Here is a 27570-nt window from a genome sequence, read left to right on the forward strand (position 1 = left end):
AAAGCAGCAAATGGCAGAATGCAGGAAAGTGGCAAAGGTGAAAGTAAGTAATAATCAAGAGAACTCTGGTATTCAGGAGGGTGTCGTTAGGAACTTGACATGAGAGTAATTCTTGTTAAAATTGTATTCAGAAATATATGTCACTGCCTAGCTAGTTCACTTGATTACTTCCGTAAGTAACTTCATTTGAATAATATTTCCCACCACAGTTTTTTCAGCCTTTAATGATCAGGAAAGTTCATATACATATCTTCCGAGACCTATTTTTGGATAAACTTAGCCTTTTCTGTTCTCTAAACATCCTGATTCCTAATCAGTTTCAACTCTCCAGATTCAGCCTCTCTGTCCCTTTCAATCTGCAAGGCCTGCATTGAAATTCTCTTTTCCCTTGAAGTCCAACTCTCAACAGTACCTCCACTTTGACTCTTTTCTCGTATATGAAGTTAAATTCTTCCTGCCATACATATGAAAGTATCAAACAGATCCAGTCCACAGTCTTAAAGCTTTCTCTTCATCTATTTGTCTGGCCTACATACATCCAACCCTCTTGTTCAAGCATGTACAGTTTGTAAGCTAGTTTTTGACTAATTTCCTTTACCTTTTGGTGTTCCATGGCCTGTCTGTGTACCTGTTTATGTAAGAGAATATCCAAACACACCGGTACTTTACTGTCAGGTACCACTGTATTGGGCACCTTCTTTTGCCATTCTATTATTCCGCAATTCAGAATGGACTGTTCTGTTCATACTCAAAAACTCTGCCACTCTGTTACAATGTGTGTTAATTTATACATTGGCCTTTGCTGCTGAAGTAATGTTCTTGAGCTAATTGGCAGGGATCTGCTGGGGAACATGACGTCATACTTGAACGCTGGGTTGCCACTTGTTTCTCTTGCCGCAGCACATGTCTGTCACCAGACCTGTCATAGACCATTACAGAAATGTATACTAGGTCAGTATTGAAGTATCAAAAATCACTATGGGCCGGTACAAGGTTGCTCTTGACAGTTATAGTTCATGTTGGCACTACTACAAAAAATAATTGAAGAACGTCACCCGTCAATCAGAACGACCAATCCATTACTTTTTATGTCAGATACAGTTATGGATTTTATACATATTAGTTCGTATTTAATTCTGTAGAGAACGTTTTATGTACTTACAAAAACATGAGCATTTAAAAAAAAATGTAATGTTTAAGCGAGCTGCAAAATAAAGATGAACTATTTTCATTTGGTTGTTGTTGGCAATATGGCTAGTATAGTGGTGCCATCTATAACTACCTTGACTTCTGTATTGAAGTGTTGCCGCTTGTCTGTCGTCACTAACACTTGGTCAGGTGTGATTCGCGCGTTGATGAAACTGGTGTTTTTTTGTGAGATAACTGTGATTTTTTTGTAACTAGTGCAGTGCGATGTCACGGGAACGACAATATGATGAATCGCGAAGTGATAATCCTTTGCACCGAGGAGTGCCGCTTAATAGTTAGGCATGTGAATTAGTGCGGAGAACTCACGAGTTTTATGAGAGGGAGAAGGAATTCATACGCTTGCATCGTCGTCCCTCTGTTCCTGCAGATCAAGTCGTGCAATGTACAAGTCAAACATTAGGGCTTTCAAAGCAGACTGTTGTTCAGAAAGGTGTTCTCCTCCAGGAACTGAAGGAAGAAAGGACTGGGGAACCTAGCAGTAGCAGAAACAGGGCTGAGAGTGGGAACTTGTTTCTTAGCACTCCAGGAAAGAAACGATTTAAGCCAACTCCTGTAACAGGAATTGATTCTTTCCAGGCTGATACAATACGTAGACACGTGTACGATTGTTACAACAGGAAAGAATACCCTATGGTGGCAAAATTACTAGTCTCCCTTAAATAGGAAAATCTTTTCTCCGGGGGTAAAACTTCCTTAAAATCGGTATTGCGAGCCTTAGGTTTCAGATACAAAAAACTGAACGGAAGAAAACTGCTTCTTGAAAAGTCGCACATCGTGATGGCTAGAAGTATTTTTCTAAATAAACTTGTTGGTAAGGATCTCCATGGGGTAATATGGTTGGATGAGACATGGGTGAATGCTGGGGAGTGCATTGATAAATCTTGGACTGATGACAGTCCTAAAAGCTCCGGTAATCAACCGACTGGGAAGGGCGCCAGATTAATAATAGCGCACGCAGGTTCATCCAGTGGTTTTGTGGAAGGTGGTCTTCTAATGTTCCGATCCAAAAAAAACTGGTGATTACCACGAAGATATGGACCATGTTCGCTTTTTAGATTGGTTTAAGAAGCTCCTGCAACAGCTCAAAGGCTCTTCTGTCATTGTTATGGACAATGCACCTTACCACTCCATAATAATGGACAAGACCCCTACTTCAAGCACCTATAAAGAACTGTTAGTAGAATGGCTGCAGGCAAGAAATATCCCAGCGCATATGGGGCACTGGTGAAACATAACAAACCGGTTTCACCGACGTATGTAGTCGATGAGGTAGCGAAGGAACAAGGACACGAGGTTGTTAGGTTGCCGCCGTACCACTGTCACTTCAACCCTATTGAATTGGTATGGAGTGGTGAGAAACGTTACGTATGTACAAATAACAAATCCTTCACAATTACTGAAGTGGAAAGACTGTTCCGAGAGGGTATTGCTCTAGTGGATGCGGCTTCGTGGAGGAAGAAAGTTAGCCATGTCGCAACATTAATTAACTCGGCAATGGCCATAGGTGGCATCATCAGTGACTGTCAGGAGTTGATGATCTGCCTGGACAACGATGACGACGTCAACAACAACAACGAAGGTGACGGTAGTGATGGCAGTGATCTGGAGGGTATAGAGCCTCTACCAATGTGATTAAGGTAAAAAAAAATGACTTTTCTGAATTTTCGTAAATTTAATAGATTTTACTCGAAATATTTTGTGTTAGCACCGGTGTATATTATTGTAACATTTATTGGTGTATTTAAAGCGAGTTTCTTGTCTGCCGATTTCTTCCGCATTCTCTAACATTGCGATAATAAGAACTTTGTAGTAGATTTATTTTGTATCAGTTTGTGTGATATATTTAATTGTAAACTTAATCGGTGTGTTGAAAGTGCGATTGTTGTCAGCCGATTTCATTTGTATCGTGTATCATCGCGATGGCATTAAAAACATTTCTCTCATGTTTATAAAATCTTACGTGTCGTGCAATCAGCTGTTGCTATGGCGGCAACATCGCTTCGTGCGCCACTGCAGTGTGACCAACATTTTACATAGCTGTCATGTGCCACCTTACGCCGGCCCACCTATAACCAGAGCTTAACAATCATAGACCAAGGATGGTGAATCAGTATATGGCTTTATCAGTTCTAAGCTGCACCGATTTCTTTGATTAGAACATTTGTTGCTCATCAGTAAAAAAGCACTCACACAGTGAACGTTTGAGTTTGGAATGCTTAAAACAAAACCTAAAATTTCATTAAGGTTTGGCACCTAAAGGAATCTCAGTCTCTATGGCTTATTTTGCATGGCATATGTACTGTAATAATCAGATTAATTGTTTGTCATTTAACTTCTCTTTTTTGACTGTAGCAATATGAATAATTACTGGAAAAATTGTAGTCCTTCATATCTCTGCTCACTTCACCATCATGATTTTAATGACACACATTCGACAAATTTTGCATATTTTTATCGGTGTGTTGTCACTAGGATATGTTAATGTAATGGATAATGTATTAATTAAGTTACAGTCATATAATTTAGAGACCACAGTACAGGATAAAAATGTACAAACTGGTATACCGGTACTGTATTTCTTAGTACCAACCTACATGTACTTATTTGTTGACTGATGTTGCAGAGCCAAGCATTTTCATAAATCTTCTTGTGCAAATTTCAAAAACTTTTTATAGCTATAATCATAGTTAACTCTCGCACTGCACTCTGGAGTCCCACAGACCTAGCAGAAATTTTAATTGCATAAGGTGTTATTATTTGTGATAATGATTTTCTTTCCCACTTCTAAACTCCGTTGGCACCCCTGTGCCACCCTTACCAAGGTATGGCAAGGTCACTCAATATTAGCGAGGGTGTGAAAGCAGTTGGAAGTTGAGTTCGGGTGAGCTAGACCCCAGTGTGCAGTCCATGTTACAAACTTGTTTATCTTGTGACTTGAGTTCTTTTAGTTATACTCGATAGATTATTACTGTGTTCTAATGTTTTCTTCTGATGCTGAGGACATTATCTGATAGGTAGTGGTAACCTAGTATGGCTTCAACATCTGAACTGTTAACGACAGAAGAGGAAATATGCAATGCTCTAAACAGTGTGTTATTAGATGAAAATTCAGACAGAATGTATTTTGATGAAGATGGGTGAGAGGAGGAAGAAGAGGACAATGCAGAGAATCATGAAAAAAGTGACAGTGAACAAAGTACAGAGGAGGGGGAGGAAGACAATAATCACAAAGCTGTAAGACGGAACATTCGAACACTAAAAGGGAAGAATGGATATGTTTGGAGCACCGTTCCTCGAAAACGAACTGGGAGAACCTCTGCTCAAGACCTAGTCAAACGCTTCCCTGAACCTATAGGACCAGCGAAACAGCTAAGACTCCGTTAGAATCTTGGTCTCTTCTTATAAATGCCCAGATTATTGACACTATTGTTCAACATACTAATGAGGAGATTGAGCAAAAGCATTCTGAATGTCGACAGCCACTTAGCTTTGCAAGCCATCCACTTCATGACCGTATCGATGAGTACAGGTGGTGGTGGTGGTGGTGGTGATTATTGTTTTAAGAGGAAGTACAACTAGGCAAGCATCCTCTATTTAACACTAATCAGAGAGAAGAAATGGAAGGGGTCCGACACTTCGAAAAATGAAGATATCGGCCAAAGGAAGACAAGGGCCACGAAGGGCGTGAAAAGGAAAGACTCCCTAGCCCTCGCAAACCTAATAGCGTCGGGGTCTGAAAAGAACAAGAGTTGACCAAGGGTAGTCGGATAGGATAGATGAAAGTGAGGAGCCTGGCACAAGTAAGTGGAAGCAATGCCAGGACTCAGCTGAGGGCCCCGTGGTCGCCAACCCACGCTCCAAAGTTCAGAGCCCCTGGGGCTCGATGAGTACAATCAACAAATTAATTTAAAAACCACCTAATCGATACTTTATTACTTTTTTTTTTTTTGCCTTGGGCAAAATTAAAAATACATTAGCACACACAGAACATGTTTCGACCACTTAGTGGTCATCTTCAGCTGTATAAAAATAGTTAAGATGAAAACATTTGGACAGTAAGCACATTAAACCTTAAAACTATGTCCCATGGGATCATAAAAACTATTGCTCTAGGTGCTCTAAAAGAAGGGGGAGGGGGTAAGGTAATATGTGTGGATGATATTTAAATTACAATTCGCGTCTACAATTGTGTTGAAAAAACTTATTAAATAATATACATATTTAAAATATTTAAAAGTGTCTGTGGTGATACACTTTTTGTAATAACACAACCACAACCACAGGAAGGACTTTTGAGGAAACAGAGATGTTAATTTTTCCCAAGAAGTAAGGACAAGGAAAACTAAATTGACCCGCCATTCCTGCAAGAGACCTATGTGTGATGAACACCGTGCACAGATCTGCGAGGAGTGTGTGTGAAAAAAATGACAAGTTCAAAGTGCTGTGTAAGATGAAGTACAGTGGCGGTTCGTGCATGAAGAGCTTTTGGGCGCCGCCCCGCCGCCTTTACTAAAACACGTAACATAATTTCATTCCGTAGCTGATAATATAAAGAGATGGACAAATGTAGCAAAGTCTAACTTATGGTAGTCTGTTATTCAGTTATTCAATGTTATGTTTATTGTTTTGGCTGTAAACGTTTCGCTTTCTTATTTTCAAAGACATGGCAAAGGCTGTCTGACCGTGGCATCCTTTCAGCAAGCACGATGTTTTCTCTTTAGTCCAGCACAATGTTTTCTCTTTAGACATTAGGCGGTCGGGTGCTGACAGGAGAGCCCCCAGTAAGTTCCTAGAGTTTAACAAGAGCGAGGGGTGCGGGAGGAGCCTTGGAAGACGATGTGGGCTTGTCAGGGGAAGGAAGAGTGCAGGCGGGGTGTATGCTTAGAGCATTTAATACTTGAAGGGTATATGGTCTGTCCGGCAGAGCCCATAGCAACGTCGCCAACTACTTTACAATGTACCTAGGCCTTTTCCCACACGTCTTTCGTTAACTGTTGTTAGACGTTAAATCCAAAACTGTTTACAAAACAATGGATTCCATAAGACTGACTATTTAAACAATTCCTTTCTAAAAATAAGCTAAAATAAAGATGTAAAATCTAAGGGGGCTGTCACACAGGCTCGATCGAACGACTGCGATCGACCGACTAAGAAAACAAACCTACAGAGGGCAGTGGCACCAGTCACACAGCATCGATCGTCAGCGATCAACTACGAGCGATGAAGATCGACTGGTTTGTAAAAACAAACGTGTCCGTTTTTCAGTCGCAGTACTCGCAGTCGTTCGATAATGGCGGACGCAACATAGTCATCTGTTGATGAAATCGAAACATTAATTTGCTTAGTGTATGAAAACAAAGTGGTGTATAATCGTAGACTCCCTGGATATAGTAATAGGGAGACCGTGAATTTTGTATGGCATTCTATAGTGTGGAGAATTGGGAAAAAAACTGGTAAGTAATTATTAGATTTATTACGATTATCTTATGAATAGTGTTATCTTAGATTATTTATTGATAAAATATATTATACGGAATAGATTGGTAAAAAGAGTTACACTAGGAGAAGTAGTAATTATCATTCTTGTAACTTAATTGAAGAAATGTTTGGAAAACATAAGCAGTGCTTTCCTAACCTCCATCTCGTACCTAATGAAATGAATACCATTGTTTCCTTTAATGACAAATAAGTGTAGGCCTATGCCATAAGTAGGCCTACTACATGTATATTTTCTTTGTCACAATATTCTGATTCATTGTTTCAGGAAAAAGTTGTGCCAAAACATGGCAAATTCTGAGGGCTGGATATTGAACTTGGAGAGATAACATACTCCCTCTCCTCCCAGGTTCTGCTGTACAGAAAACATAAAATGAGTCTACTTCAATGCCCTCAACTTTCTGGAACTCTTCATTGCTGGAAGAAGGTACAATTCTGTAATATTTATTTTTAAAAGTAGGCCTACATTACAGACCAGTGTTCTAGTTGTGAAAGAGTGAGGGGAAGATTCAGTCTGTAGGCCACAAGTTCCACCTATCTGTTCATTAATTTATCAGATATAACTGAAAGTAATATAATATAATCTAACCCAACAATCATCTTACTAAAATAATTATTGAAAGTAACAATTTCTTAAACAGAAGGCTTGTGTCCAGACTAAAATGTAGCTCCAATTTAGAAGAATTGCATTAACATGTTGTTCATTTTTTTCAGTTCTATAACAAACACATCTATGGAAGTGGCACCTGGTGTATGAGAGCCTTTTCACCAAGCTGAAATAGAGGAGGAGGAAGCAGAAATAATTTGTGTTGGAGGGGTCTAACTCCTACAGTTCAGAAATTACTGAAGGGACTTCAACTTCCAGTCCAGTGGCTTCTGCTTCTACAAACAGCTTTGCCAGCAGTTAAAAATAAAAGAAACAGAAATGTGAAAGTGACAGTGATGTGTTAAGTGAATATTTAGAAAAGATACTGAAAACTGAAAAGAAAATATAATCAATGTTATTTTTAGTGTCTTCATGATGACATGGAAAGAATGAGTGTACTAGGTCGAAGGGTTTTCAAAGTTAAAATTCAGAAACTGTTGTATACAGTGTTAGACCAAGAAAGAATCTAATAAAATTTATGTTCTTGAGAATTGTTCTACTTTTTAAATTAAATCATTTTTTGTTATACTTATCTATCAATATTTATTGGAATCCTCAGTGAGTTATGTGTATTAGCACCTGATGGGAAAGAACCTTAACTCCAATTTTTATTAATTGTTAGCATTATTACAACATCTTAATATGTATATTTTATGTGGTAGAACATGCATGGTTTACAAGGAAAGGAGTATTTTGAAATACATATAGTAGGTCCTTTCTGTGTGTATGTAGTAAGCAGTTGTACAGCACAGGTGGTCTGAAACCAGACCAGCGTATTGATAGTTCTGTCCATGAGCTGACTTCCTTCTTACGGTATACTGTTGATCGCAACTGCAAACTCATTGCACTAGGTTTGTACAGCACAGGTGGTCTGAAACCAGACCAGTGTAAAGACATTAGTAGTTTTGTCCAGGAGCTGACTGCCTTCTTACAGAATACTGTTGATCACAACTGCAAGCTCATTGCATTGGGTTTACTACATCTATGTTCAATGTTGCTTACTATACTGCCATCCTGCGAGAATACACATCCTAAATACCTATTTGAAATTATCTACCTGTTCCAGTTTTGTATTCTCAACCTGACATTCAGTTCTATTTTATCTCCTCATTCCAAGTACTCTCCTGCCATTGTACCTGTCTGCACCAGCAATCACTCCTTTCATGTCTGTTACCGTACTTATAATTTATTAATAACATATAGGCCTACAGAGGGCATCAAGGTAGATTGATTATTTTATTTCTTGTGCTGTAGATCCATTAATATTAGATTGCACAGTTTCAATAGACCAAGTTGTTTACATAGGACAAAATTCTTACTACAGTTATATCTGACAGAATCCCTCCCTGCCACCTTATAACTTTGTAACTTAGGTAGCCTTTATCTCCTCATTCCAAGTACTCTCCTGCCATTGTACCTGTCTGCACCAGCAATCACTACTTTCATGTCTGTTACCGTACTTATAATTTATTAATAACATATAGGCCTACAGAGGGCATCAAGGTAGACTGATTATTTTATTTCTTGTACTGTAGATCCATTAATATTAGATTGCACAGTTTCAATAGACCAAGTTGTTTGCATAGGACAAAATTCTTACTACAGTTATACCTAACAGAATCCCTCCCTGCCACCTTATAACTTTGTAACTTAGGTAGCCTTTATCTCCTCATTCCAAGTACTCTCCTGCCATTGTACCTGTCTGCACCAGCGATCACTACCTTCATGTCTGTTACTGTACTTATAATTTATTAATAACATATAGGCCTACAGAGGGCATCAAGGTAGACTGATTATTTTATTTCTTGTGCTGTAGATCCATATAAACAATGAAAAACAAAGATGAAAAATGCATTTGTAACTATTTTGACAGATGTTTCCACCAAAGTTTTGTAGATTTTAATCTACAACATAAAAAACTGTATTTTGTGTGATGTGATATTAAGGGGATATGATGGCAGAATATGTACATTATTTATAAAAAATATATTCATATGACAGTTACATGCTTGTAATAAAAGGTTGAGTAGATTAATTACCCTGTAAGTCAATCCAAGATCTTACAAGGCCCATACACCCTACTCTGTCAAACATTCATTTATATAATTGGTATTTACGAACAGTTTTGACAGGCAATGTAAGATATAGCAAAATTAAATCATTTACCACCTGAGGCCTAAATAACATTTTACTGTAGACGGCAATAGTAGTCTATTTAGTTGTTAGAAAGGCATACTCTTCACTTCTAAAAATAGAAGGCACGGTGCTTGTTATTAGCACCTATTAATTTTTGCAGTGGTTGGTTCTCATTTTTGGTGAAATTGAAGGCAAAGTTTTCATTTTCCTTGAACTGATTCATAAGGAAAGTATTTCAGGATGGATAGATAGGCTTGGTCATGTTCATATCAGTAAAGAAGTTACATATGAACAATACACAGAAAGGCAAAATCAACATTGAGGTAAGAAAGAGAGTCCTACCAGACCTTTGCGGAAAAAGTTGTTACTCTGTACCAAGGAGTTTACCAGTAACTTGGATGGAAGTGCAGGATTTATATTAATTGGCTTATTATTGCCAAGTGAGCAATTAGATCAGCTTGCCAGTGCAAAGTTTGGGGAGACAGTACTTTATGCTTAGTGATGAGGGTAATAAACAAGACCTTGTGTGTAATTTACATGTAGTTTTGACAAGTATCAGTCTATTACACTGCCAACGTACTTAGAACAATATTCCAGAAGCTTTTCCTATAGTTATTAAGCTTGTGTACAGAGCACTAGCCTCACCTGAACTCCTCAAGAAATGTACACATATGTGAATACACAGAATCCTAAAGAGAATTTACTTCGGAAGAGATGTCCATAGACAACCTTTCTTCACAGCCATTTGGTAAAATTAGCTGCTTTCGAAGCTGCTGTAGTCTTCAATGATATAAATTAAGACAGGATTGTCATTCTTGCAAAGTTTGGATATGGACCTGGATTCTTTGCACAAAACACAGTAGGCCTACAGAAATTCAGCAACATGCTTGTCATGAAAGCAATATGATACTATTCTGAACATGGCACAATAACAAAGAAGAGGAGAGGCGACAAGAGATTTGCAGAGGATCATGAGGGAGAGAAACAGTGTAAGGAACTCCATTGCTTTTATCATTTTCACAATATTCAGAGCATATGTGCATTTTTCTTTCTTTCAAAATTATTTACAGGATTGTAATGAAACTTGACACACTATTTCTACATTAGGTAATGTAAATTTTGACTGGAAGCATTTCTTGATATGTCTATTATTTTGGTAGGTGGGATCTCACCAAGTGGTATGAAAAAAAAAAAAAGCTGTTAACCTCCATCTAATAAACACCTCAAAATATCATTTGAAAAGACAGTAATTATGCCCCAAGATCCAGCATCATTAAAACAAATAAGCATAAATGGTATTAGTCTTATATTTGAAGTACAATGAGCCACTTTTGTGAGGCTTTTGTTGGAATTTTCACCCTGTCAAGAATTCTGGCTGTAGTGCTCTATGAATGGCATCATATATAATAGGAACAAATCCACTGATGTATTGTGAGCAATCCTAAATCTGTATGAGTCACCAATGTCCAGAAACCTGTAGGCCTAAATAAATATATTTCCACTGTTGATGGTAGCACCTTCAAATTATGAATTCAAATTGATGTACATAACAGTTTTCAGTCCTTTTTATCAATACTTTATTAGAATCCTGCAGAATGCCACTAATCTTTTATTTGATATATTTTGCCACGGACATACAGTAGTTGTTTCGAAGGTGAACATCACTTTTGACTTTAAACCCCAAAAAATCGTTGTGAATATTGAATTTAACGATAGTGTCAGCCTTTCCTCAGAACTTATACTTTTCCTGTAATTTGTTTGCCTGATGTTTATTATTGACTTCATTTTTTCCTCTAATTCCTTATACCGTAATTATTGATGGGCATTCGGTACTAGTTCCTGAATTTTTCTTCGTCATTCCGCAACGAAGGCACACTTTGGTGGAATTCTCCATGGCTCTTTACCTTGTCCACTGCGATCGTCTGGTTCTTTCCTTTCTCCTAATATATTCATAGGTTAGAATCATATTTCCACCTGAATTATCGCTTTCACAACACATTCTTTTTCTCTCGTGAATATGAATACATATGTAGCCTGTACGGTACTGGGCGGGAGTATTTTTATTATCAGCTGTTTCCGTGCAGTCGATCCCTCTCGATCGATGAGCAGTGTGACAAGGTAAATGAATTTAGTCGTTAGTACTCGATGCCAGTTGGTCGCTCTTGATCGTTCGATGCCCTGTGTGACAGCGGGCTAATCATAAGGTGATGGCACTATTTGTACGTTGGTCACATTGCTTTAAGATCTGAGGAAGCCGAAAGGAACTCGGGCGTGCATTGTTTATTTGTTCTCGTGAATGTCATTGTCGTTTGTGATCAGTGAAACAGTTGCGTGCCATAGTAGCCGTGATTGCAGTAGCTGTTAGCCGGCTAATGTTTGTACAATTCCGATGACGTCAGAAAATGAAAGGTGCTTCTCTACGCTGAAAAGGATTAAGTCGTTCACTAGGAATACCATGGAGGAAGACCGACTTAACATGCTTGCTATGTGCTTCATCGAGAAACAGCTGTTGGCAGTTCCTAACTTCAACGAACGTGGTATCAACCACTTCGCAGAGCAGAAGGAAAGGAGAATGGATTTCGTATACAAGCAAGTCAGCTAAGGTATCGTTACTTACTTTCTTGTATTATTTTCATGTGTATCTTCATCCCGTCATTATCATCATCATCATCATCGAAGTACAAATTTTATACTTATAATAACAATTGACTGACATTTCGTAATCTACTAGAATTGTTTTTCGGATTCAGTTGTTGAGTTTTCTTGTTAGTGGTGTTCGCTCTGCTGTCTTCACACTTCACTTCATTTCCCTACATGTGTTGTAATATATTAGCCTATGTTTTCTTGAACCTCAACCTGAAAAGTATATCGAGTCATGAAATTAGTGGTATTGTGAACATAAGTATATGTTTATTGTCGATGTTTTAAGGGTATGTAGATTGTAATGCTTCTGGATTTGCGATGCTTTAAGTTTCTACTTTTTTCCGCTTTGCGATATCTGATTTTCGCTACGTGATCGTTCTGCCTCGGAAGAAGATACCTACAGTATTTAGCCAGTGTCATCAGATTATTATTATTACTGTTATTATCATCATTATTATATTTCATCTACAATTATTGTGGTGCTGGCCAGTGAAAACTGGGCTGTTGGAGGGGGGGAGAGGAGATGACGGCACAGCCCTGCCAGAGTAAAATGTAACGAACCGCCACTGATGAAGTACTGTGATTTTCATGTCCATATTTGCTCTTGATTTTCATCAAAGTCTATTATAGACTATTTTATATCTTATCAATTACAAAACTTTTTACTTGATTTAATAAAAATCATAACTTTTCTTGTGTGTTTTCCATCAGAAAATGTATACTATATTAGTTTTTGTGGGTTAATAAATCTGTATTTAATTCAAACTCTTATTTTCACTATCATTCCGAAAGTAGAATCTGTAAAGGAATATTACAAAATTAAGTATACATGCATATTTTAATAATTGGGTCCAGCAGACCCCAGTGTGCAGTCTGCGTCACATTAAAATCAGTGTGCACAGTGAGGGTTAATTGCTACCATTAACTCTGGATGTATCAGTTCTAAGCTGCACTGATTTCTTTGATCAGAACATTTGTTGCTCATCGGTGAAAAAGCATTCTCACAGTGAACATTTGAGCCTGGGATGCTTAAAACAAACCCTGAAATCTTATTAAGGTCTGGTACATCAGCTTGTTTTTTTTCTTTAAGCACTGCATATATTGACCCAACTTTCTTCTGTTCCTGTTTTTACTATTTTCATTCAAAAACTCTTCATACAGTCAGTCATCATTTACAAGATATTCAATTCTTTTACAGTAGTTTGCAAATGTCTGAAAGAAATTTCATTGTTTAAATTTAATGGTTACTGTGCAGACAATGGATAGGATTTGCATTTGATAACTCAAAAATCTTAGAAATGTACTTTTGCAAGCAACATTAGAAATTATAAAAAAAATAGTCTCTAATACAATTCTGGAGGGTTTGATTCAAACTGTTCAAAATATCTTCAGTGGCAGCATCAAAAAACCTATCCTACCCTCTGCCAAGTTTTTCTATTACAGTACAACATTCCATGATGCTAAGATTAGCAGTTTCTAGAGTCTTGACATTGAAGAAGTACAACACCAATGTTTAAAAAAAAAAAAAAAATTAAGATTGCCTCAACAACACACTTTTTCTGGACCATCACTGAAATATTTTTAAACTGTCATTAACACTTTTGAAATAATTGTAAATAGGTTAACAGATTTGTGTAATCTGTCTACAGCTGATATTAGGGATAGCTAATGAGTGGGCACAAGGCAAACAAGCTCCAACCACTTTGCATCAACAAAATCAAAACCTTCAACTCTTCTTTTGGCCAATACCAAAATGGTTCCATAAATTTTTAGGATGTTCATTTCAATATCTACATCTAATCCTTCAGATGCATGTTTTGTAGCAATATGCAATAAGTGGTTTTGCAATTTGCTTTTACCAACTTCTCATCTTCTGGAAGTGTCCGGCTCCATGGCTAAATGGTTAGCGTGCTTGCCTTTGGTCACAGGGGTCCCGGGTTTGATTCCCGGCAGGGTCGGGAATTTTAACCATCATTGGTTAATTTCCCTGGGATGGGGGCTGGGTGTATGTGTTGTCTTCATCATCACTTCATCCTCATCACAAAACGCGCAGGTCACCTACGGGTGTCAAATCAAAAGACCTGCACCTGGCGAGCCGAACCCGTTCTGGGATCTCCTGGCACTAAAAGCCATACGCAATTTCATTTCATTTTTTCTGGAAGTAATTTGAATTCAGATTTATATTTCTCATAATCACATTTGCATTACCAGCACAATATGAATTTAGATGTTCTAGATCAAAATTGTGTGTATCATAAGTTTTCATTATTGATTCATTTGATCAAACTATGATTAACAATTGCTGTTCAATGAAGTCCAGGGACCTAATTTAATGCCACTCATCATCACAAATCGATTTACTCATTTCTGATTGTCGTGACCCCACTGGCTTTGCTGGTTACATCTCTGCTGTAGCTTTGCCATCCTGGACGATCTTTGGTTATGCTCAGGTCACATTGGAAAGATAAACTGGTGATAGTCTTCATTTGTCCTATCCATCTGATCACATTCCTTCCCCGTGGTCTACTGCCCTCCACCTTCCCTTCCATGATTGACTTCTCTAGATTTTCTCTAGGTGGTTTCGCAATGTGAGCAAAGAACTGTAGTATCCTTTCAGTGATACAAGAAGAAAGGCATTTTACAATCTTCAGCTCCTGAAGAATAGCCGCATTGGCTCTTCTTGTGGTCCAAGGCACTCGCCAGCATGACATTTCAAAGGCATCGATGCATTTCTATTTTTGTGGTTGGAGGCACCAGTTGCAATGGAGAAAACGTTGCTTGATTTTGCTGAATCTTCAACATAATGATGAAATCTTTCACACTTCTTGGTGTTAGAAAATTTTTCACAATGGCCTGCATTTGTTTGGCCACAGAACGTTATCTTCGCCTACTTGATCATGGAAAATATCCTTTAAAAATTTATTTCCACCATCCATACTTCTGTAGTTGTGTTTCACAGTATGAAATGCTAGCTCACCTGAAACATTATTTTAGTAATTACTATTCCTGAAAAATTGGTGTAAATTTGCAGACATCTTCACATCTTTATTTTTTATGTCTTTCTGTGGAAGTATGTTGTCTACAGTCAGTATTATGCCTGTAACTAACAATGAACTCATGTTTACAAGGCATACAATAAGCTCGGTACACAATGAAGGGAATACACTTTAACCATGAATTTAGTTTTCTTCTTGGTGAAGTTTTTGCATCCTTTCCTTCACTTTCACTCACACTAATCACTATAGATTTAATTTTATACTCAGTATATCATGACGATAAACTGGAAACATACTGATACATACACTTCACAGTATGAAAAGAATACAAAATACCACAATGCAGAAATGGATATTCCACTATCCATAACTACATGTTAAACTTTCTGTTGATTGTAGGTTGTTTCTTGATAACCATTATGAGCATAAACTGTTGATACTCAGTAACAATGAGAGACTATACCAGAATGTGTTTGGCAGGAATAATAATATGTACCGGTATTATATATATTTAATAATGTTGATTGTTACAGAAATATGGGAAAAATTAAAGAAATAAAACCTAAAATATTGAGTTTCCAGGAAATATCGGAGAGTTGGTCACCCTAACTAACATTCATTACAACACATTACCAGTTAAGCCAACACCATATCTCAAACTTGTCCCGCCAGCACTGTGCAAATATCTGCGTTATATTCATATACAAAACTTTGGTAATACTTACCTTATGTACATTAGACAATATGGATGATGAAATCTTGTTCAGGATTTTCTTTTTAAGAAATTCTAGTAAACAAGTTGGTTCTGAGCATTGAAATGGGAACACATCATCTTACTTCTCCATCCTGAAACCTTCACTATCCATCCTACGACATCAGCTCCATTCCATTGTTAGAAACTTGTCACCAGACTAGCTGTTATTTATTCATTTAGTTGTAAAGCATTATCTTTCTATGCTTAACAGAGTCAATTAAGTGTGGTTTTTCTTTTTCGTTAGTAATTTTCACCAACCTCAGGAGTTTGAGGAAGACAAATTTAATCTAATTGAAAATGCTCTATTTACCTTTTCTGAGTACCTTTTTCAATAAGTTCCCTCCCAGAAAGAATTTTACCAATGATCATCCCCTAAAAGTAATGAAGGAATCAGTGGCGTAGAGTGGTTTTCTACTTAGAAGAAGCTGTCAACTAAAACATGTCATTGAATTCATTTGCGGTCATCGCCAAAACTAAACAGTAGTTTTTAGATAGAGAGATAGATAGATAATGCCTTTATTGGTGGCGAAGTTAGGGCTCAAGACCCTCTCTTACACTTAACCACTAGATGAGTATACATATACATAACTTATAATTTCGAATACAAATAATACTAATAGCAATAATAATAATAATAATAATAATAATAATAATAATGAAAGAATCCTTCATTTTAAAATACACAAAATAACGTGCACTTAAATTATGTAACTGCAGTAATCCATTCATTCATTCCTTCATTCACTCAACAATTATCCAGCAAGTCAGCGGGATCTACCCAGCAAATGCTCCCGGCAAGCCACTTTAAACTTGCAATGAGAAGGATTTTCTCTAATGTTTGCAGGTAGCGAATTCCATGACCTAGACACAGAGATTATGAAGGAGTGGTTGTACACAGCAGTGCAGTTTATAGGTATGGCAAGAGAGGAACCAGATCTTGTATTGTGTTCATGATAGGACGAGAGGTAAGAAAAAGATGAAGACAGATAGTCGGGAGTATTAGTGGAAAGAACTTTGTGCAGAAGCGATAGCATGTGAAGTTCACGGCGCTGGTGCACTCGAAGCCACGACAGCTCCTTATAATAAGGTGATATATGAGCATCATATCGCAGATTAAAGATATATCTTATGCAGCTGTTCAGTCTCTGGTTCAATTTCTTGTTACTGTCCCAGGTTATTCCAGTCAACACAGTGTCACAGTAGTCAAATATAGGTAGTATAAGAGAGCGAATTATTTGTACTTTAAGTCGAACAGAGAATATATTAGCGAACCGTTTCAGGGGATATAAGCATTTATGTACTTTATTGCATGTGCTTATCACCTGTTGAGTCCAGTTTAGAGTCTCAGTCATGATAATTCCTAAGTTGGTCACTGAAGTAGAGTAGGGTATGATTTTATTGTTTAAAATTATTGGGGGGATGTTCTGTTGCTTGAGGGAATAAAGGTTTTTACTGGTACCGATAATAATAACTTGAGTCTTATTTGGATTCATTAATAAACTGTTTTTATTTGCATAGTCACTAAGATGTTGAAGGTCAGAATTTATTTTAGTAATTGCAGTATCAATATCACTCGGTTTTGAATGATAGTAAATCTGTATATCATCCGCGTACACTTGCAATTTGCAGAATTTAAGAGCTTTTGATATATCATTAATTTGGATGATAAATAGCAGTGGTCCGAGAACCGACCCCTGAGGGACGCCGAGGGTCTTCCTTTGCCATCCTGAACTCAAATTTCCAACTGTTACATGTTGCCGGCGATTTTCAAGATAAGATAAAAAGAAACGAAGTGATACACTGTTAAAATTTAGCTCTCGAAGTTTCTGCAGTAGTAACTGAGGATTAACAGTGTCGAAGGCACTACTGAGATCTAATAATGTCAATACAGTCACGTCCCGTTGGTCCATTGCACGTCTGATATCATCTGTCACTCGTAGTAACGCTGTCGCAGTGCTATGTCCTTTCCTGAAGCCGGATTGAAAGGGATTAAAGAGGGAATGCTTGGTAAGGTATTCAGTAACTTGTGTATGAACTAGACGTTCAAGCACCTTGGATATGGGTGGTAGAATGGATACTGGACGATAATCTGAAGGAGAATCCAACTTGGAGCTCTTCGGGATGGGTCTAATTAGTGCATCTTTCCAAACATCTGGGAAAACTCCGTTTGTCAGGCAGAACAGCTCCTAAGATATCCTTAATAAGCGATATAGGAATGTCATCATTACCTGTGGCATTAGATGTTATAGCGTATATCATACGTTTAACTTCATTCGAGCTGACATTTCTAAAAGAGAATTGCTCATACACAGGCTGCTCTTGTAACAAGGGTAGTGAATTTTCTGGGAAGGAGGTAGAGGCTATTCTTGGCCGTGCGAAATGATCATTTAAAACATCTAGCGATATGCTTGGCACATGTTGCTCTACGGCTTTACCTATACCTAACGTGCGTAATTTATTCCATTTTTGTCTCGGGCTGTTATTGTTCATCAGTTCCTGAAAGTATTTATATTTAGCATTCCTAATTAACTGCTTGGTTCTGTTTCTCAGAATCTTGTATCGCTGGAAATCATCTGTGTCATGCGTCTATCTGTATTGTCTGTATAGTTTGTCACGACTGGCCATAGCAGATCTTATCTCGGCCGTTAGCCAAGCGGAAGAATGGCGGGTGATTCTTACCTGTTTCTTTGGTGCGTGCTTGTCAAATATTTCCAGTACCAGTGAATTGAATTTGTTTACTTTAGAGTTAATGTTCTGAAAATTACGTATAGCTTTTCGACAGTTGTTGAAAGATTATGAAAGCATTTAAATGAAATATTGCTTACCTTACTTCTTGTAAACTAGATAATTTCTCTGATTTTTCGTGAAGTAAGGTAAGAATGAAGTCAAAAAAGTGCGCCTGTAATAGTCATTACCTCAGAGAGAGAGAGAGAGAGAGAGAGAGAAAGAACATTAAATCATTCTGAATGTTGAGGGAAGTACCATGAAAAACTACTGATGTTCCCATGTAGGTTCAAAGTTGATTGTCGTAATGTGCCAACACGTTCAAAATCAAAACACAGATGTCTCGGTCCAAATACCTATAGACTACTTTTGTCATGACCTCTAAAAGCTAGTCCCAGAGAACCTAGAAAGCAAACAGTAGTCATTAAATGACACGTAATTTTCCTGTTCTGTTTAACAGTTTCATTGTGTTTTTCCATAGATATTTTATGCTATCCACTTAAACAAAACTCAATTCGCATTGTTTTACCCAAATAATTGAAGCTCTTTTAGACAGACAATATGATCGAAAGAATTTCTGTCTTTTTCCTGGTTTGTAAACATTATTCAAATCATCGTATCCATGAGTATTCCATAAGTTTTTATCTTTTGCAAATAAAAGACAGGGCCAATAATACATTCTATTCAATTGTTTACAGCCACATAGAGAGTCATAAAATAATGCACTCATTGAAATGTCAAGTAAATGCCTTTCTTTTTGTTTTCAAACAGAGTTAGCTTTGGTGGATCATTTTCAACAATTCCTAATTTATCATGAAATTGTAACGAAAAGAAGGGAGCCTTAAGTAGGTTTTCAGTTGAACACTTCCAACTACTTTCTGCAATCCCTATACCACAGTAAGTACTTACACCACTTTTGCCTGCTGTTGCCAAGTCTTCCATGTTGAGTTCAGTGGGATGAGAGTTTCCAACTTACATACATCAATGCTAGTTCAGAACACACTGGAAGTCTCAGTTGTGTAAGTCACCTCTAGCACAAGATAAAATTCACTCCTCCAATATACATTACACCATACACCTTGCTGTAGAATATCACTTCCAATTATTGATCTTCATTGTACTGCTAGTCACAACATAAATATCAGCCTCAAATGCTTAATCATCAATGAAGGCCTCAGCGTGGAAATGGCCTTTGGCGTAGGTACAACGTAATTCTTCCCAAAACTTGTCAGGGTAACATCAGTTTTACTCAGAGGAGGAGCTCCTAAATCTGCATAAACGTCTTCATGGGTCAAAGTAATACTGCTTCCTATATCTACTAAGGCATTAATAATGGTACTAGCAATTCTTAATTTAATGGTAGGAAAGCGAGTGCAGTTTGTGACAAAACATTTCAGACCCTTGTCTTTGTGACAACAAGTGGAGGATTTATGGCCTATTTTGCCACAGTTAAAACATCTCTGCGTTCTGTTTTCCTTCAACAGCCACTCCACCCAGGTCTCTTCAAGTAGGTATCTGTGTTCCATCCTTTTTCAAAGCTTTTGAGTTCCTTCTCTTAACAATGCATTCATAGTCACATAGCTTTTCCTTAAACTTTTCCTGTACTAAATCAGTTTACTGCCAGACTCATCGTGTATACCATCAGCGATGTACTGTATCAGGGAATCATCATCAATCTCACCTCTATCTGCAATCTCCTTCATTATGAATAGGTACTCTTGTAATGTTTCCTTCTTCTTCTTCTCCCATCTACTTAGCAGTCTATTGATTTCTGCACTACTCATCTTGACATCAAACTCTTCTATCAAAGCTTCCTTTAATTTCTTCCATGTTGATAAACCAATTTCACTTTGGATGAATAGTTTTGCTAAGCCAGACAATGATTTATTAGCAAATACTAATTGCTGCATGTTGTCCCATCCCATCAGAACAGCTATTTCTTCAAATTCCGTAATCCACTCCTTTACCATCAAAGGTGTGTGTTGAATCATCGACATCTCGAAAGGTCAGTGCAAATCTGCGGCCTGAATTCCCCATTTTCTTGATGAAATATGGTCTGTAAGCAAGTCATCTTCACTTTCTTCTGTAGATGCTTCTGATTTGTAGGTTACTTTCTTCTTAATTCAAGTGTGCTCTCTTGAATTCCCTTTAGTTTTTAAGCGCCAACTGCATTGTACAGCATATTCATCTTGTTCTTGGCTGTCATCATCTTCATCGTCTTCGTCATCCCCATCACACTCAAGTTTTGACAGCAATTCTAAATTGATGAGGTGCTGTTAAATGCGCCTCGTTAGCTCATCTTTATCTCCCTCAGATCCCAACTACAACACATTGCACACTGTAATCAAGTCACGTTCAGCGAAATTGTCAATGACGTACTTAACCTTATCGTCATACTCGGCGGAACCTTCTGAAAACTGAAATTCTCAAACTCTTGTAACATCTTGCGGTTCTGCCGGTCACCTTCCTTACTATATATAAATTTATGCAGCGTTTTAATAGCAGACATAGACACAGTAGATTTATTCTCTGAATGTCTCCTAGCATTTTCGTTGTGGATTGCTGTTGGCGTATTTACTCTTATCTTGTGTTGTTAACTGACACGTAACAGTCAATTTCCATTATAGTTCAATATCGTCATCATCGATTTGAACACTGTACATCTTCATTCTTCTATAACGTCGTTTCACTTTGATTATACTGCACCAAAAGCAATAATTTCAAGTCTACTTACATTAGCCAGCATCTGCCATTATTATTGCGTCTTACCGTATCATTATTTCAGAAAGTTCTCGATCCTTCCTAATCCCGGGCAAGCCCCCTAAGTTGTAGGATTTGAGAGAGATTTATTACACACCTAATATTACTTGAACAAAGAAACATGCAATGAGTTACAAACAAGCGTGAACTCAACACACAAGTCTGTATGCATCTCAACACGACAATTGACTGTCTGTCCCTTTTTGGAACGAACGAAGCCCCATCTAGCGGCGAGGATATGAATTGTGTTGGCTGCCAAAGCCTGTCGCACTCCTCTGGGGTGATGATTAATGACCGGTAGATGAAATGAAATGATATCGGAGAGTGTTGCTGGAATGAAAGATGACAGTGAAAACTGGAGTACCCAGAGAAAAACCTATCCTGCCTCCACTTTGTCCAGCACAAATCTCACATGGAGTGACCGGGATTTGAACCACGGGACTCAGCGGTGAGAGGCCGATGTGCTGCCGCCTGAGCCATGGAGGCTCATCCTTACTTATATCATTATATCTTTACCAGCCTGACATAATTTACAATAATGGACCGGTTCTGATGTAGGTAAAAAGTCAGGGTGATGATTATATTAACATATTTATAGGAAATTTGAAACAAATTAACTGGGGCTTTGTATTTGAATTTCAAATGGGAGAAAATGATTTTGAAACTGTGTTTGGAAACTTTTTAGATAAGTTGGTTGAATTGTGGCATTTATGTTCACTGGTAAAAATTAGTTATAATGGTAAACTTAAAAGCAAGGAGTTGAACAGGTATACTGATGTACTGACTGAGTGTATGTATGTATGTTTGTTTAGTCCTCAGCCCGAAGGCTAGTTGGATCCTCAACAGCTCCGCCATCAACTGTCATAAATGGCCTAGGCATCCCTTAAGAGGCGTACTAGGGAAATGAGGAGTGAGGTGGTTTCCCGTTGCTTTCCTCACCGAGCCAGAAGTTGCTATTACATATCAGCCTGCCAAGCCCACTGAAATGCATGCACCAACTGACCCTATGAGCAACATTTTCACACCATTCATAGCAGGGACTGGCTGCATAAGGAATGGCATTACTAGCATCACTCATACCTCAGTCACTTCCCTCTTGTCAAAGCCAAGGATAAAGCTGAGACAGATCAATGAAAGCAACAATATTGCTCTAGCCCATACCAGAAGACATAGTGCACTGTAAACACTACGTCCTGCCAGCAAAGGCATACTGACTGACTATAAAGGAAGAATGCTTTTGCTGTATAGAATTTATAAAAACTCTTGCCAAGGAGGAACCGAGCAGAATAGTGTGTATAAAGCTTATCTTAATTGTAAAAAGTTATATAAAAGAAAACTAATCCATGCCAAAACTTAAGCTTATGAAAAATATATTGAGAATGCACCCAACAAATGCAAGGTGGCTTGGGATTCTAAAGTACAAGAAAACATACTTACTCGCATTCAAGACACACTCCTCGATCCTGAAGAACCAAATAACTACTTCTTAAACTCTGGAAAAGAAACTGGAGATCAAATTAAGGCAACAGGTATATTTGCAAATGGCTTTTTTCATAATCAACCTCCCCTGTCAAAACACTCTCCACTGGGTTGAAATCACGCCTGATGAAGTAATTAAAGTTAGCTTAGAATTATCAAATTCTAAGAGTATGGATTATTATTGGTTATTTAATTACATCATCAAAATAACAATACATTTGATTTCTGAACCTCTAGCCTTTACTTTTAATAATTGTTTGTCGAATTTGGAGTTTTTCCTGATTTACTTACGATTTCTAAAGTTATTCCAGTATTTAAAATTGGGGACAAACAATTTCCTTGGAACTATCATGCAGTCTCAATTGTTCCAATAATTTCTAAAATATTTGAATCAATTTTGTACAATCGACTTAGCAACTATTCTGAAACTCACAATCTCCTATCCGACAGTCAGTTTGGGTTTTGACAAGATATATGTACTACTATTGCTGTTCTTGAAATCGTTAACCAGACTGAAAACAAGCAGGTCATCTCTTTGGTATTATGTGAACTAAGTAAAGCTTTTGATTGTATTTATTATAAAATTTTACTTGCAAAGCTTGAGATGTATGGTATCGAGTATCCCTCACCACACATAATTAAGTCACATTTAAATAACAGACACCAGTTTGTCTCTATTAAAAATAGGCATTTCACTTTGAAGAAAGTTACAACTGGTGTGCCACAGGGCTCTGTCCTTGGTCCATTTTATTCATTCTGGCAATCAATGATTTACCGCAAAATGTCACAGCTCATGCTCATATTCTATGCGGACAATACAACGTTAATTACAAAACACCAGAGCATCTCAGGTTTGCATTAGATGTTGCAGGAAGCTCTTGCAACTGCAATGCATTGGTTTTCATCCACTAGACTGTGGTGCAATCAGGATAAAACTCAATTTCTCACACTAGGTTTATCCAAAGATATTGCAAGTCAGTCAAACTTTTGGGTTTTCATATTGATGCCAGTTGAAACTGGGTAACCCACACACTAATCATGTTTGTAAAAAAAAAAAAAAAAAGTATCACGAATGACCTATTTTATATGGAAAGTGAGGGATTCAGTTAGCAGTGACTACCTAAGGATGGCATATATTGGTCTCTTCCACTCACACATTACTTATGGGCTGTTATTATGGGGGCATTCTTATTACATATATGGTAATATTCTAATACAGAAAAAAGTCGTCCGCACAATGTGTAGGGCTGGTGCAGTTGACCATTGTTGACTTCTCTTCATTAGGCTTAAAATACTGACAATTATAAATTTGTATATTTGTGTCTCTTTTACATAATATGTTAAAAACAACATAAATGAATTTAGTACTAGGGAAAACATTCACCTTCATGATACTCAGTGCAAAGCAGACATTGACATCCCAATTCATAGGCTACCAAAAACTGCTCACTCACATAAAATCAGTTGTTTACAATTATTTAATAAATTACCACATTCTGCATGGTCCACTCCTTTAAGCAATTTTAAAAATAAATTGTATGATTGGTTAATAGAAAATCCATTTTATAATACCTCTGAATTATTAGAAATGCATAATGTTAGTATTAAGTTTTAATAAAAGGTGTTTGTACATTTTGCTTTAGTAATATTAAGTGCTAAATTATTATCAGTTGACAAAGCCTATTTCATTGTACCGTATATGGTCAATGGCAAATAAAGGTTCTTGATATGGGCTATTCCACCTCCAAGGGTCGTGCAGGCAATGGGCCTTCCATGGGCCACTGTGTCCAGAGTGTACTGTGAGTATGTAGATTCGGGCAAAACCAACATTGCCAGGGTCAGCTACTGTGCTGACGGGTCACCATCAACTGACGTGGATTGTAAGAGTGGATAGGCAGGTCACAGTTCAACAGATTGCTCACGAATCCAATGCTGTGAGAAGCCAATACCATCCAGGGCCCCCTCCTCGCAATGAAGTACAGAAACCACCGTCCTACTTGGGTACCACTGCTCGCTGCACGTCACAAGGACAAAGAACGACTTTGGCACAGCAACACCCCCATTGAACTCTCAAAGCATAGAAAAAGATCGCCTCGACAGATATTTCGTGGTATCAGTTTGTATACACCAATGGCAGGGGTACTATTTACCAGTCAGCAAGGTACAGTTCAGGTGGTTGTATCGGTGTATGGAGACTGTTCATGTAGGATGAATGGGACCCCTGTTACATCTGATGTCCCTCTGACAAACAATATAGGAACATGCTGTCAAATCATGTCCATCCGTTTGTTCACTTCCAGCACACTTCAGGAGACCTGTTCATACAGTACAGTCACACCGTCCAGTTGCTCTTGAATTGTGGTCGATGAACTTTACATTGACATGAGGATGCTTGTCTGGTTTCCAAGGTCACCTAACCTAAATCCTATTGAATACATCTAAGATTATGTTGAGAGAAATGTGGTGTGTGTGCTGTTGACCCTGCTCTGAACAATCTCTGCACATTATGGGAGACTGTGCACTGGTCATGGCCAGCAAGACTTCCTATGCTTCCAGTATCTTGTGGAGTCCCTGTCACGTTGCATTGCCATCATCCAATTGTATCTTCACGTTTTGCCTTGTTTCCTCTTTCTGTTGCTCCCTCTTCTCACAATGACCTGCCATTACGTGTTCCTTTTCTTGTTCCTATCTATCTATGACTTACAATGGTATTTGTGTATTTGGAATCTTCAAACGGGAGTCCAGAAGAGAAGAAGGATGTTTAATATTTCTCCAATGAGAGAGATACGAGAGGAAATTAAAATCCTGAAAAATATATCCTAAAATCGTAGGAATAAAATTAGAATATACAATAACTTCCACTGGCAGCAAACTACTCTCTTCAACACATGGCTGAATTTCATGCAATCTCTTAAGGAACAGAAATTCTTGGCACTTCTCATGTAAAACATAAAACACAGTAAACAGTAACACAAAGGTTTTCCTATAAAATATTTATATACAGTAATCATTTTAACATGGAAATATATAAAACATGAATCAATACAATAAAATAGAGGTATTTGGTAAATCAATTCTCGGTCTAATTATATATTTTGTTTGAATTATCACTGAAGGAGAGTAATTCATTGAAAAATAATTAATACTTGTAGGTATATTACAGTTTACAAATACTCAAATAGAATGGTCATGTGAAGCAAGAATAATACAATATAAAGAAAGCAGTGACTTGCAAGGAAAGAAACAAATCCAATTCTCCTCTTTTCTACCAATTAATAATCGCCTAAAAACTGTGAAACAATTGAAGTTATATATTAACTGTGTTTCTACCAGGCAAGTTTATATTTTTCATTTGTCTTTTCCTCATTACATTGTATCACTCTGCTAGAAATTTTCAGCTTCACAATCTCTTTGGCTTCAAGTTCCTTCCTTAAATATTTTTACAAGTCTATGACCTCCCAAGTTGATACATAAGTTTATTTAGTAATTTTTTGAAATCCAGATATAAACCATTAATCACTATCACTACTTTCAGAGAGATCAGGGGCTGCTAATTCTTTCCTAACTATCTTATCTCGCCTAGTTTTGTCGAGCCCATATTTAGACTTGCGAAATACTTCAATAGCTTTTAGTTTGTTTTTCAGTGTATTTAATTTATCCTTCTCTCTCTGCAAAATAAATTCTGTTTGAGGGGTGATCTCTTCTGGAGGTTCATAATTTAGTCCACTACGTGCAAGTCCTATCACATTCCTTCCTCTTCCTGGACCTCTTCTGCTGGTTTCTCTAACCACTCCTCTTCCTCTACCTCTACCTCTTCTACTCATCTCTACCATCGCAGTTCTTACTCCATTTCCTCTGCTTGGCTCTCTGACCTCAACCCTTCCCCTGCCTCCTCTGCTCACTTTCTTGATTTTAGGTTCAGGGGTATCACTGTCTGAGTTTGAGTTACTTTCTCTGTCCATATGATGGATTGCATTCTGTACTCGTTTACTAACTCTTCCTTCAGGTAGTGGCAGTTTTGGTTTACTTCGAATAAAAGAATCCAAAGTCTGTTGGCTCTGAAAGAAGAAAAATAAATAAATTATAAGCCCGATGAAAATAAATGTAAATGATTATACAACATTTGTTGAGTTATTTCAGTAGTAAGCATTTACTGCAGCTCTGGAACATAACTGGCTATAGTACTTTAGTTAGTAAAGCTATTTTTTGATTCTGTATTAGATGAATCTGATAGAGAATACAAGGACAAAATATGAATTCTAGAACCAAGTAATATTATTATTATTATTTCTCTACCATAAATCAGCTGGATGGTCTAGTGAAATAGAGCAAGCCCCATGTACATTAGGTGCTTCACCTTAGCTGCTGGCTTTCCACCCAGGCAGCCAAGGTTGAAATCCCAGTGAGTTCAAAGTTGAAATTTTCACATATCAGGGAGGTTAACTACCCTTAAACCTCAAAACAAGCCCAGATTGCTTCAGGACCCCAAATATATCTGAGATAAGCTTTTCAGCCAACTGACATAAACACCACAAACTTTAAATCTTTTTAAAAAACACACTTTGCAAGCCTTCAATCAGTGAGGCTCAACTTGTAGGATTCCAGCAAGATATAGCAGGTATTTGAGATTCAGGATGTCAAATGGACTGTATCGTTACTGACCTCCTATCCAAGACTTTTGATAGGACAGATCATGGGAGAATATTGATGAAAATGAGGGCTAATGG

At 37.6% G+C, this 27570-nt stretch overlaps 1 protein-coding gene and 1 pseudogene across 5 annotated transcripts in view; one reads left to right on the forward strand and one right to left on the reverse strand.

Moving 5' to 3' along the window:
* Positions 1-10: 10 nt before the first annotated feature.
* Positions 11-3851, forward strand: LOC136877739 (uncharacterized; annotated as a pseudogene).
* A 20260-nt stretch (positions 3852-24111) lies between these two features.
* Positions 24112-27570, reverse strand: part of mus201 (rad2 superfamily protein mus201) — a 111605-nt gene continuing 108146 nt past the window's right edge. For all 5 annotated transcript variants that reach the window (XM_067151280.2, XM_068228615.1, XM_067151281.2 and 2 more), the window contains one exon: positions 24112-26901. In XM_067151280.2, the coding sequence (XP_067007381.2) occupies positions 26356-26901 (546 nt within the window). In that variant the 3' untranslated portion in view covers positions 24112-26355. The remainder of the gene's footprint in view (positions 26902-27570) is intronic.

Source organism: Anabrus simplex, chromosome 7 (assembly GCF_040414725.1).
Source record: "Anabrus simplex isolate iqAnaSimp1 chromosome 7, ASM4041472v1, whole genome shotgun sequence".
Classification (NCBI taxonomy): Eukaryota; Metazoa; Arthropoda; class Insecta; order Orthoptera; family Tettigoniidae; genus Anabrus; species Anabrus simplex.